Source organism: Haemaphysalis longicornis, unplaced genomic scaffold, assembly GCF_048455015.1.
Source record: "Haemaphysalis longicornis isolate Haplotype H1 unplaced genomic scaffold, Haemaphysalis longicornis Haplotype H1 scaffold_10, whole genome shotgun sequence".
In the NCBI taxonomy this organism is placed as follows: domain Eukaryota; kingdom Metazoa; phylum Arthropoda; class Arachnida; order Ixodida; family Ixodidae; genus Haemaphysalis; species Haemaphysalis longicornis.
Window position 1 is genome coordinate 154,953,447 of NW_027526204.1, and position 13,156 is coordinate 154,966,602.

Here is a 13,156-nt window from a genome sequence, read left to right on the forward strand (position 1 = left end):
TAGCTACTCCCCGACACAGAAAATCCCACCAGAGCACCAGCTTCGCCAGAGTTCATTTTCACAAGGTTGAAGAGCCCTGATTTTCAATTCTTTTTTTTTTTTTCGGTATGCTGCCCCTACGTGGCTCAATTTTGGCGAGGAAGGTTTTCATCGCTATGACTGCCGCAGAACTATACCTCTCGCTCCAAAATAATTAAATTTCCGCTTTGAAACAAACTGTGGGGCTTTGGTCATATACTCCCGCTTTTTAGCCTCGGTTCCGTAGCCAGCCATGGTGTCCTGGCAGTACTTAAAGTAAAGTTATATTCTCTAGAAAAGTCACGTAGCGCTCAAGATTGCACTTCTCCGAAATGATGGAACAGCGCAAACTTGACGGGACAAAGAGAAGGTGGCAACGCGAGTGCTATTCGTGTCAGCGCGCGTCTTCCCTTCGTGCCGTCAAGCGTGCGCTGTTCCGTCGGTATGAATGCATACCAACCGCCTCGACCCCCTTCACGACGCGGATCGTAAGTAAAGCCTGGAGGGCTCCGTGGGGGCCCGACACCCAGCGACGTTGCTGCAATGGCCCCAGAACCAACCCTGGAAACCCTTGGGATAAGAGGACCGTGCGTCCGCAGGAGAGTGCGGCAGCTCGGTCTGGGGAAAAGCATGCAGTCGCTCCGAGCTAGGCTTTGTTGCTCGCTTTATTTAACACACAATCATTTCGCTTAAACAGACGCTGAGCATGCGCACGACTGTCCGCTCGGCCCGGCGTGCGGAGGCGCCCCCGTTTGGGAGGTTTCCCCCTTCGTGACTGTGCAGGCAGTTTCACAGGCGGCTGTCGGCGCTGCGAACTACGTAGGCGCTGTCCTTCCAGTAGTCCTGCATGTCAAAACGAAGAAGGAAAGAGTGCGTCGAGCAGTGCAAATTACAGAGCAGCCCGAAACAGAGGAAAAGTACTGTAGTACCCCCAAATATATGTTCTCAGCAAATAAACAGTTTCCTCTTATAGGCCTTATTGCAGCCACCTTACGGGTGTGGCGTGTGGAGTCCGTGGCTTTCATCGGGGCCAGGGACATATGACTGTCCTGTTAATTTTGTTGCCTTTCTTGCACTCCTTTTCTCGCCCTCCGCGCTTTGAAAATGCGTATTTCGCTGACGCCAGGAGGAAACTCCGGCGAAATTCGGCGAACAGAGAGCGCTTCGCGTCCGAAAATAGCCTTGCAAACAAGAAATTCAAGTCACCTGGGAGGCGGACGGTTTCTCAATGTACCGAAGGTTGCTTGGGGCGTAGTGCGAAATCATTTCCTGCAAAGAAAAGCACTTTATGACACAACAGGCCTCATCGTCAGAGCGCGGTGTTTCTTGCGGAACTAATAAATGAATTTTTCTGGAAAAAAGGTACCTTACATGCACACTTTCAGTTATTACAAGCCAGCGTGCATTCTGCTCCATTTGCCATTGCAAAAGAGTTAGCAACGAAGCGTGAAACCTCCTTGTGCTTGTAATGGCCTGAGACATTTGCGTCCAAACTCTGCGTCCAAAGGCGCCTCATAAGTCATAATGACCAAAAGGTGTGACCGTATATACCACACTGACGTGCCGAAAGAGTTGAATTTTATGATTCAGGTAATTAGTTATCCTAAACGCATTGAAAAAGTTTCTAGCGATGCTTAGAACTTTGAAAGAATGTGAAGGCGAAAAGCGAGCTAGTTCGACCTTCTACTGATATGATGAACTGTCTGTTTAACTTTGCGGACGCTCCCGTCACCATTTCACCAGACCCTGGATAAAGCCCCCTCCCACACCGCTGTTCCTTTTCCTGGCGCGCGATCCCGGGCTCACGCTCCACGGATCGCGCAACTTCAGCGTTCTTTGGACCACACGTTTTGTGAACCACACAACGCGCGTGCTTGAAGAAAACAGAGATTTAAGGCTTTCGCCTTAAGCATTGCGGAGGACACTTTATGTGTGAGGACGCGGAAGCATGGGCGGGCTGCCGTATGCGGGGAACCACGCGATGCAGAGGCAAAGGGCCCCGGAGCCGAAGCGACCGGACAGCGCTGCGCGTTACGTTAGGCCTAACGTTAGGCCTGCGCTTACCCGCGTCGTCAGCCCAACGTATACCCGCGCTCTCAGTAAATGAGGATTTTTTTTGTCACGTTCGCAGCCAATGGAGATTTTTCTTGCGAGGATATTTTCCTTGCCGAACGCCTACGCCGCTTTTCGCTCCATGCGCCTACTTGGCTTTCGCCTAAATTCCGCCGGATCTGAGCTTGTCGTGCGGTTTCAGTTGTGTGCCACTAACTGGACCACCACCACCACCACCACCAACAACAACAACAATTGTACAGGTATATATTGTGCAGCTCTGAGTTTTTATAAACCTTAGATTTTCAAACAATTTTTGTCTTTGCTGAAAGAGAAAAACAGCGCTGAAGACAGGACGAAGGGGAGACTAGACGCACGCAGCGCTGCCTGCCAACGAAAGTTTTATTGAAAATAAAGGGGGCATTTAAACACGTTTTTCAGAAAGAACATATACAAAAAATAAATATAACAGTACTAGTGATTATGAAGTGAGATACCTAATCTCCTTGTCCGTTAATTCTAATGAAGGACTGCTTATGCAATCTTCTCACCTTTGGTATAGGACTAGTGCTTGGAATATCTCTCGCGTGCGTATTTAGAATGGCGACTTCTTCAAAGGCCGGCGTGCACCCGCTATACACTTTGATCAGTGCGCAGCAAGCTTTCTGCCCGTGTCCTGTTTTAGGCAGTATGCGCCTGCTCCCGTAGGCGATCATTGATGCGCCGTCCTGTCTGGCCGATATATATAGGACCGGCTGTTAATGTTGCGATTCGACTGGCTTTTCTTTCTCTGTTATTCACGGCACGGCACCGACTACCAAGCTTATTTGGTGCAGAAAACACCACTCGTACCCCCACTCGGGCAGCCGCTCTCTTAGTCCGCTGCAGCACGTGATGAGCATGCGGGACAACAGCGGTTCCACGACGGGGTTCCTCAGGTTGGGATTTGCTCCCAGCACTCTTGCGGTTTTCTACCAGTAGCATTTCTGCGAGGCTACTAGGCGGCCCGTCAGGGTATCCAGCTGAACGTAGCCTCTTAACTTGGTTCTGAAGGCTGTGCTCAATCAAGTGGGCACATGACCCAGACAACGCATTTTTAATTTCAGAAAGAGCAACGCCCCCTTTTTACAGCTTTTGAGTGCGCAGAGGCAAAGGGCAACATGCTCTTAACTGACCGCGGTCAAGGAACCTCAACTGAGAATTGGACATGAGTTCCCCGGTTATGGTTTCCTGACCAAATGTGGTGCTAAAAACTGAAAAAAAAATGGTGTTGGAACGCTTGTGATACTGCTCAAATGGGGACACAAAGATCACGAGGAAATCAACATAGCCAAAAACGTGTAGAACGTTTCACATCCAAGGTGAAACGTTTCACATCCAAGGTTTCACATCCAGGTTCACATCCAAGGTGCGGTCCAAGTTGGCCAGCAAAATGTCACTTAAAACTGGTGCCACGCAGGAACCAATACAAACGCCAGTTTTTTGCCCACAGTGACCACCGTGCAGTTCTACCAGCGAAGAATTCAGGTAGACCCTTAGCAGATCGAGAAACCTGCTTATTGAGCACGGCCTTCAGAACCAAGTTCAGAGGCTGCGTTCAGCTGGATACCCTGACGGGCTGCCTCGCAGAAATGCTACTGGTAGAAAACCGCAAGAGTGCTGGGAGCAAATCCCAACCTGAGGAACCCCGTCGTGGAACCGCTGTTGTCCCGCATGCTCATCACGTGCTGCACCGGACTAAGAGAGCGGCTTATATCGGCCAGACAGGACGACGCATCAATGATCGCCTACGGGAGCACGCGCATACTGCCTCAAACAGGGCACGGGAAGCAAGCTTGCTGCGCACTGTTCAAAGTGAATAGTGGGTGCACGCCGGCCTTTGAAGAAGTCGCCATTCTAAGGCGATACCGAGAGCAGCGCAGGCGAGAGATATTCGAAGCACTAGTCCTACAGCAAAGGTGAAAAGATTGCATAAACAGTCCTTCATTAGAATTAACGGACAAGGAGATTAGGTATCTCACTTCATGATCTGTTATATTTATTTTTTGTATATGTTCTTTCTGAAATACCCCTTTTCTTTTCAATAAAACTTTCGTTGGCAGGCAGCGCTTCGTCCTGTCTTCAGCGCAGTTTTTTTTTTGTTTAAGCATTATGTACCAACTGGCCCGCGTTACCCGTCTTTTACAGTTCAGTTTTGCCTACCAGCTTTGGCAAATTATGTAAATCCACGCGCTAACGGCAACTTTTCGAGCCTAATCCAGTTATTGCGCACGGCTTCACATGTTCGTTGCGCATACCTTTCGGTGCACACTGGATCTGTTGGGCGCAGTTCCGTGGACCAGTCTGGGGTGAATGAAGACTGCGTCACCAGGCTGGGCCTCTACAGTCACTGCGCCCTCGTCCTCGAACATTGGGTCGATGATCACTCCCTGCGCACAATCGCCATTGGCCGGAGCTATTGCAAAGCCCAGTTTCGCACCGGAAAGATGGGAGATCGTGAAAAGAGGGCAGCGAGTAAGAATATAAGCAAAGAAAAAAACACGAAAATAAAAACAATAACCATAAACAAAGAGTCATTTGAAAAAAAAAATGTCTATATGCCGGGGGCGTAGTCTACAGGAACTTTCGGTTGTTTCGTTCGTTGTTGTTTTCGTTCATGGTCAAAAAAAGATAGCTCAGGCGCCGTCACTGTTTTTTTTTTTTTTTTGGTGGGAGATTGCCGGGCCAAAGATTGTGGACAGCGTGAGGCTGGAGGAGATCTTCTTGGGGAACCCCTCCGTGGGCGTAGAGCACCTGCGGTCATAACCGAGAATGGCGTCCCTGAGAGGTATCTGCATGTCCACATGGTAGGCGCGGCAGCCGAGCTCCACAGGAGGCATCGTGCCTCACACTGTCGCCTTGTCATCAGCTGCGCCAGATGTCGCGACAGTCGCTTTTTATCGAACACAAGAAGTACGCGGCGCTGACATTCTCAGCTTCTCCGTCCTGGGAGAAGTCATTTTGTCACTGGGCTGTGCTAGCGCCAATGTAATTGGCGCAGTCGACAGGACCGTCTAAGTGCGCATGCGCAATGCCGCCCAGAACGTTCCAAGATGTTACCGAGGCCTAAAGTACGAAATAATACACAAGGCGTGCCTTCTTGACATTGGCCTAACGAGTATAGCGCATTCTTACCGCGACATGGCGTCAAAGATGTGCACTATTTCAACGTGCTAACGCCCTCCAACGGCAGAACTTTGCCAAAACGTTTTTCGTGAGAACTTAGAGCGCTAGCGCTTTAGCAGACGACAAGCAGAGGACGCACGTCTTCGACGCTGTGCTGCAGGTCGGAGCCCCTGTGGGAGCCCGGCATGGCGACGAGCCCGGGGCCACCGCGGTCGAGCAACGTCCACACGGACACCACGCGCCCTTCGTCTTCCGCCGACAGGGGCAGGAAGTTGCCGTTCTGGTGCAGCGCCGCGCCTGCGAGGGAAACAGGTGGCGGCGAAATTTCGGGCTTGCTGCTTCCTAGCTTTCGGCAGAAGAGCAGAGACAACGAACGAGCGGACACACAGCGCTGACTGACTCCGTCTATATCCGTTCGTTGTCCGTGCTCTTCTGCGCCACACTTTGAAAACAATGTTGTTCCCGTGACATCTCGGTTCGATTTGCGCGCAGTTTGATTGTGAACCTCGAAACACTATTAGCTGAGGAAAACAGCCCTCTACCAGCGCTTGTGGCTGCTTTGCGCTGCAAAACATATTTACCTTTCTAGACTGCTTTATTTTAGTTTGTAATCTGCCTGCAGGGCCTGGTACTTATGAGGTTGGAAGAGCAGAAGTCCTGGACCCGAGAACACGGGGAATATTTGAGACAGCCAAGGCTTTTCTGAACACACTGCTTTCGGTCAGTGCATCGGGCGAATACCTATGAAGCATGCATGGTTGACTTTGTGTAGGCGAAACACAGCAGTTGGCTCAAACATCAATTTCATCACCATAAGCAGCAGCAGTACCACCATATTCCAGTTTCGCTAGCACCGTTAGAGACTCTCTCTCTCTCTCTCTCTCTCTCTCTCTCTCTCTCTCTCTCTCTCTCTCTCTCTCTCTCTCTCTCTCTCTCTCTCTCTCTCTCTCTCTCTCTCTCTCTCTCTCTCTCTCTCTCTCTCTCTCTCCATTCTGCCTGTTTCTTCATTATTTTTAAACGATTCTATCAAAGAGAGAGAGAGAGAAAAAAAGTTTTAATAAAAACGGAAGGAGTCATCTCCACTGACGATACAGTTTGCTGCTTAAGATGGATCTGAACAAAGTGAGATGAAAGAGCGAAAGAAAAGAAGGGGAGGGGATGAGCAGAAGTAAATACATCGTGATATATGTGGCGATAAAGATAGTAGTAAACACGATAATAAGCCAAACTGAAACATCGCTGCAAGAAACACGTTGTAAACTGGTCATTTGGAACTTATGAGACGATGTACACATATTTGAAAGATGCAAGAGAGCTAAATATACAGGGTGATCAAAGCTAAGTGGACAGGTTTTTTTCTTTAAATTAGGCGCTTATGTGTACGTGTAGACCACCTCTACAGTGAGTTAATGCGCCCAGAGGGACACAGAATGAAGTGGTAATTATGGATGGCGGTGGCCTAATAAACTAAAATTGAATAAGTAACTTTTTAGCGGACGTAGTAAGCAGGCATGTTTGTATTGAAAGTTAGACACAAACTTGTTTCTACACAGTTTCATTTGACAGAAATCTTCTAGCGCATCCGTACTCCGAGATATCGAACTGCTAAGTCTAACTGCCCTTCGCATGATTACGCATGCAAGACAGTGAGGACCGGCGCAATGCTCCTCCCTTTTTTGACGTGCCTGCTGTGTACACTGTTTAGTTTGACATCAGGGTGGAGGCATAGGCAAAAGTGATAACTGGCACCGTTTTAGTCTTGGCTGGCGCTATCGCAATCTGCAGCACTAGGAACCGCTATCGAAACACAGAACAAAAGGGAGGAGCTTTGTGCCAGCCCTCACTTTCTAGCACGCGTAATCATGCGAACGACAGTTAAACTTCGCAGTTCAATATCTCGGAGTACGGAAGCGCTAGAAGAATTCTGCCAAATGAAACCGCGTAGAAACACGATCGCGCCTAACTTTTCAATACAAACATGCCTGCTTGCTGTAGCCACCAAAAGTTATTAACTCAGTTTTAGTTAACTAAGCCACCGACATCAATAGTTACCACCTCATTCTGTGTCCCCCTGGGCGCATAACCTCACTGTAGAGGTAATATTCACGAACATTTAAGTGCCTAATTAAAAAAAAAAAAAAACCTGTCGACTCAACATTGATCACCCTGTATACGTTCAAACGGTTCACAGCTAAGACGTCATCTAGCCCTGAGTCCATGATACAAGTTAACAGAGCTTTTGTCTGTAGCGCAGCCTCGTCACGATTGCGCCACGGTACAAAGAAGCGGGAAAGTTCGAGTCCACCTCCACGTTGGAGTCGAGTCGCTCGAGTGCTTTCGACGCTGTTGCACGTTGACTGGCGAATAGCGGGCAACAGCGTAAGATGCGCCTAGTCATGGGCGTCGGCAGTGGGGTGCAAAAGGGGTACTTTCCCCCTCCCAAGCCAGCCCATAACCATTGCCCTCCCCCTCTCCCTCTTTCCCCTCAATACAGCGGGTTTTCCCCCCTCAAGACAAAATCCCGCCGACGCCCATGCGCCTAGTGTGCACTCGGTTGTAAAGCACAGTGGACACAGGGGCGATTCTGGCAGGCCCAGAAGCTGCGAGCGGAACATGCGAGTAGTGCAGAAACTTCCCTGGGCGGCGCAGCGAGGCTACCCATGCACTAGGTTCGAAGGGCTGAGCCACGCTGCTGTGGCAGGTGCACTGACGGAAGAAGCGCGTGGATTTGTCGGCTGAGCTGATCCGATGAACAAACGGGAGTAACCGGCGGCTGCGTGCAAATGTGGGCACCACCAGAATGTGTCGGACCAACTGACCATTTATGTACAACACGTATACCAAATTAAGCTGACTGTATACGCAGACGAAACTACTTGTTTTTCACCCAGTACGCTGGAACTAAGCCCTGCGGCGCACTTTTGTCGGCTCGGTGAGGCGAGTGCAAAGGGATCGCGCCTAATCAGCCGCCAAGCATACTGCCAACGTTAACTGTGGTGGTGCAGGCGCTGCGAAACGGGCACTGAATGTTTTTAGCGCTAAGTGAATGCGAAAAGAGTAGCCTGTGGCTCGCTCGCTATAGACCTCACTTACGTATCTGGTCTTACCAGAAGCCGAGTCAGTTTTCGCACCGAGCAACGTCCATCCTTTCACCGTTGGAGAAGATTTTTTTCCTGGTAAGAGAGCGATATATGACGCATTTCTGTTTTTCCCAGAAGACATCGCTGAACTACCTCTCTTCTCAGAGCATACTCGTACTTTATCGGGAAAAAAATCCGAACCGGCTCTTTTTTTGCGTGTATACGTATGGGCCTTATTTGTGATTCAGCCACCGAACACACACCGTCCTTTAAATTAATTGTCCTTAAATGACTCCAATGCCACGTTTTGAGATAAATGGGGAAGTACTTACCAGACGAGTTGGGTGGCACGCTGACGTACATGGCAGCGAGGGAAAGTATCTTGGCACCGCAGAAATGCTCCACCCAGTCCAACACCTGCGCCGAAACGGGGTCGTGAAAAGACTATAGCTTTGTGGCCGTGTATGTATAGTCAAGCTGAAGCGAGTCTCTGAGATTTATTGTCACCTCCCGTAGGAGCTCCCACCACCTTACGTATCGTCATCACAACTGCAAATGACTAAAACGAGAGTTCAAACACTTATTTTGCCTGCTAGGAGTTATCATTCAGCGCACTTTACGTCACCCTCTTGGCTACTCCCTGCACGCTGTAAGCAGTATGTTTTGACAGGAAGGAATCGGAATAGCGAATCGTGTGGGACGGAAAAAAACTGTGGTTGACTCCTCTGTCATATGAATCGGTAAAACACGAAAGTGAAATGTGCAGTGAAATCTGCAGCTAGGCATGATTTGCGGGTCGGCGGCTGTCTTGTCGGTGTGCTTGGCGAGCGACGTCCTGCTGGCGGGCCGCTTCGGCAAACGTGTACTGGCGCCATGTCCGTGACGGATATGACGTCAGTGAAATCTTGGTGTATCCCGGCATAAAACACTTTCGTGTTAAAATATAAAACCCGAAAAGGAACAACCCGAAGTATAACCTACTGTTTAGTACTAAAGGTTGCTTCCCCGCAAGAAGACCCTCTGTGCAGGGGTGCACCCTTTACAGGCCACTTGCTTTTTTGTACTGGCGTTACTTCCGTGACGGATATGACGTAAGTGAAATCTTCGTGAATCCCGGAATCAAACGCTTTCGTATTAAAAAAACTTGCCTTGGTTGAACGCGGTTAAACTAAGTTTGTCGAACGATAGCTGAGCTTTCGCGCCGATAGCGCGCAGTGATCACGCATACAATTGCACGTCAAGATAAAGCACTGACGCTGCTGGGCGCAGTCAGCGCTGTAGGCGCGAATTCGCAGTGAAACTGGATGCAGCCAGCGGCTCCTTGTATTATCTCCTGATGGCACCCGCGTTTAGTCTTTCCCACCGTCCCCTCTTCGCACTCCTCCCCTTGGAACGAACGAGCGACTAGACGCTTTCACTGCGCAACCTCACGAGGCGCCGGCTTGACCTTGGATGAGCTCGAAGGTCCGGTTGACGCTAGGCCCGTTTTCTGTGTATGTACCTGGTTCAATAGAGCTCTAGCTCTATAACCCCCAAAGAAAAAACGAAAAATGAAATGCACTTGATTCTGAAGGCGAATTCAGGTATCGTGGAGTGCGGACCAGAATTAGGACAGACGTGAGGCGGTAAATAACGAAAGTAGTAAAAAATAAGGAGCCAAACTTGCAGTCCGTAGGAGACAAGGCGCGGGATATTAGAATAATGCTTCATAACCAAGTCGGGCTATATTACGAAGGGCTATATTACGAAGGATATAAGCGGGCTTTACTGTACCACTAACGTCAAAAAAGCATTATTTATTTATTTGTTTATTTATTTATTTATTCTTTTTATTTATTTATTTATTTATTTATTTATTCTTTTTATTTATTTACTGCAGACCTTTCATAGGTCCAAGCATCGCAGGCGCTTTACAACAAGACGCAAAAAACAAGAACATAAACAATAATACACAATAAACATGAGAAAATCAAGTAAGGGAGTTAACACTACGAGATTGAATATCAGCGTTCCAATCATTTATCGCTTAGGAAAAAAAAGAGAACTTGAACAGGTCTGTGAGATCGAAATATGGCGTAAAAGTATGCGGGTGATCGTGGCGTGTAGACTTTCTTGACAAAGGAATTAAGTAATTACTGGGGTCTAGCCCAAGCTTTCTATTGACGAGAAGAGAAAGGAAATCTAAACGGAGTTTCTTCCGACGTGCCTGAAGTAATGGAATGTTATTATCACGCAGTAAGGCTGAGGGGGAATTATAAGCTGAAAATTTGGAATATGTGAACCTGGCGGCTTTCCTTTGGATTTTTTCCAACTTACTGATGTTAGAGGATGTGAACGGGTCCCAAATTATACACGATACACGGGTGCTCGAGTTTTGGTCTAATCAAGGAATAATAACTCAACAGCTTAACGATAGATGGTGCTGCTTTAAGTTTGTCTTAAAAAACACAGCTTACGAAACGCAGATGAACATACATTGTCAATGTGATCGTTCCATGATAAAGTATTTGTTAATGTCAGACCCAAATATTTTACAGAAGTGACGTCTTTTAGTGGTGATGATCCCAACATGTAGTTAAAGCTTAAAGGTGCTTTCTTGCGTGTAATGCGCATTAGGACACCTTTATCTGTATTTAAAACCATTCCCCTGCGGGACCACCAATCAGTTATTCTACCGAGACTTTTAGACAGGCTTTCTTGGTTACTTGGAGAGCTGATGTTACAAAATAAGACACACTGTCGTCAGCAAATAACCGCATTTCCATACCAGGGCAAGCTTCATATACGATATCATTTACAAAAAGTAGGAAAAGCAATGGTCCCAAGACACTTCCTTGGGGAACGCCAGAGCGAACTGGAAGAAAGTCAGATTTTTCATTGCCGAGCGAGACAAATTTCTTACGATTAGATAGGTAGTCCGCTATCCATGAAACAATAACATTAGAAAGTCCAATGTTCCTTAATTTTATGATTACACTGTGATAAGGGGCCTTCTCGAAGGCTTTACTAAAATCCAGAAATATTGCATCAATTTGGCCATTACAATTAGCACCGAAGCGAAAGAATCTATAATACAGACTAATTGTGTGGATGGGGAATATTCTTTCCTAAATCCGTGATTATGCCCGGTTAGTACGGTGTTACGTTGGAGAAAAACGTTTATGGGGTTAGCAATAATGCGCTCCATTATTTTCCAACACGTGGATAGTAAAAATATGGGTCGGTAGTTATCTATTGAAAACCGGCAGCCTTTTTTACAACTGGACATGACTCGGGCTATCTTCCAGTCGCTTGGGACTTTCCCAGTTAAGAACGAAGCACGGAATATAATAATAAGAAATTTAGCCAAAGACTCGGCATATCTTCGGAGGAACATTTGGAATATCATCAGGACCTGATGATGTCTTAGTTTTCAAGTTAAATAACATAGACACATTACCGTGATAAGAAATAAAGTCGGCATCTGATGAATGAATAGTTTCACTAGAAACATGACTCCTATAAGAGCGTAGGCATTTCAAACGTACCATCCTACTTTCTTTTGTTCACAAGTCACGTAACAATGTAACGCATTCCTAGATTTCCAGCAAACGCGGTACCAGGATATCTTTGGGAAGGGATATTCAAGGGCGGATCACATTCATGCCATAAACCAGGAAATGGAAAAATGCAAGGTGTGGACCTTTGCATGGAATTTATGTAAAGGGAGAAAGTTTGATTTATATTTACAGTAGATATCGCCGCAGCATTGAGATATGGCTTCTGTAGCACGCATGCTGCGGACGTGCGGGCCCGATAATTCTTGGGTAGAACAGATAAGATAGAACAAAGTGTGGCTGGTCGACCTCTTCAATTTGCTTGATTTTTTTTTTAAAGCAAAGCTTTCTACCTCTACCAGCCGATGGTCCTTTCGCGGCATGCGGGACAATAAACTCCCAACGTGGCGGAGGGTGCGGGGGGGGGGGGGGGTGGAGGAAGGCTTCACTTCTTACGGAGCACACTGTAGGCGCGGCAAATTTGCCCACCGTTCCCCGCGCGGAGGTGCCTGCTCGTAGGCGGGCGCGTCGGCGGTACGGCTCGTCTGCTTCAGCGTGGCGCAGCTTCACGTCCGTTGCGCGCTTCCTTCGCACGGCTTGATTAACTTGCTCGACAGCACCTCCAGGGTAACCCGCACCCGACGTAATTAAGTGGTCGAACGGCAAACATACGTTAAATATTGGTTTGCAGGGCGAGTAAACAAAATGTACAAACCATGGCATATAGACGTCTGGCCGCTAGACAAACGCTACCTTTTGCGCTCTGCTTGCTACGAATGGGACTCCCTTTTCAAAATTGGTCAATGCCAACTCGGTTGTGTTTTAAGAGGCATTACAAAAGGCGAAAGTAACAACTGGTCCTGATAAATAGCGATTATAAAAGTTCCCTCAGCTTTCTCGCAATTCTCAAACTTACTAAACTGACTAGTTTAGATCGCTATAAATGGCAATCACTAAGCTCACATGCCGAATTGTTTGGTGTCTGCGCTTATGTCGCGCGGTGGTGTAGCCTCAAGCTCGCACATCAGGATGGCTAGGTTCCGTTGTCTCACCCTTCGAAACGCGCTCCTCTCCATTTTCTTTCTCCCGACGCACGGCAGGGGTACAGCGGCGGCGTCTGCCGCTCCAGTCCGGCCGTGGCCGAGGCTGCTGCGTTCGGGACGCCGCCCCCGCGAATTCCAGGTAACGGCTGGCAGGATCTTTGGCTTTACTCTTTGTAGAGCCACTTGTGTGAATTCAAGTGGCGTCGCATGGGCAATCGTTGTGGGTGTCGTTTAAAGCTTTGCTTTCCACTCACCTCCACAG

General features: G+C 48.1%; 1 protein-coding gene across 2 annotated transcripts in view; it reads right to left on the reverse strand.

Moving 5' to 3' along the window:
• Nucleotides 1-665: 665 nt before the first annotated feature.
• The window catches only part of LOC144159697 (phytanoyl-CoA dioxygenase, peroxisomal-like), a 40,445-nt gene continuing 27,954 nt past the window's right edge, over nucleotides 666-13,156 (reverse strand). For both annotated transcript variants that reach the window (XM_077691359.1, XM_077691360.1), the window contains exons 3-7: nucleotides 8,648-8,732; nucleotides 5,375-5,532; nucleotides 4,368-4,499; nucleotides 1,225-1,287; nucleotides 666-861 (exon numbers count right to left, since the gene is read on the reverse strand). In XM_077691359.1, coding sequence (XP_077547485.1) covers nucleotides 808-861; nucleotides 1,225-1,287; nucleotides 4,368-4,499; nucleotides 5,375-5,532; nucleotides 8,648-8,732 — 492 coding nt within the window. In that variant the 3' untranslated portion in view covers nucleotides 666-807. The remainder of the gene's footprint in view (nucleotides 862-1,224; nucleotides 1,288-4,367; nucleotides 4,500-5,374; nucleotides 5,533-8,647; nucleotides 8,733-13,156) is intronic.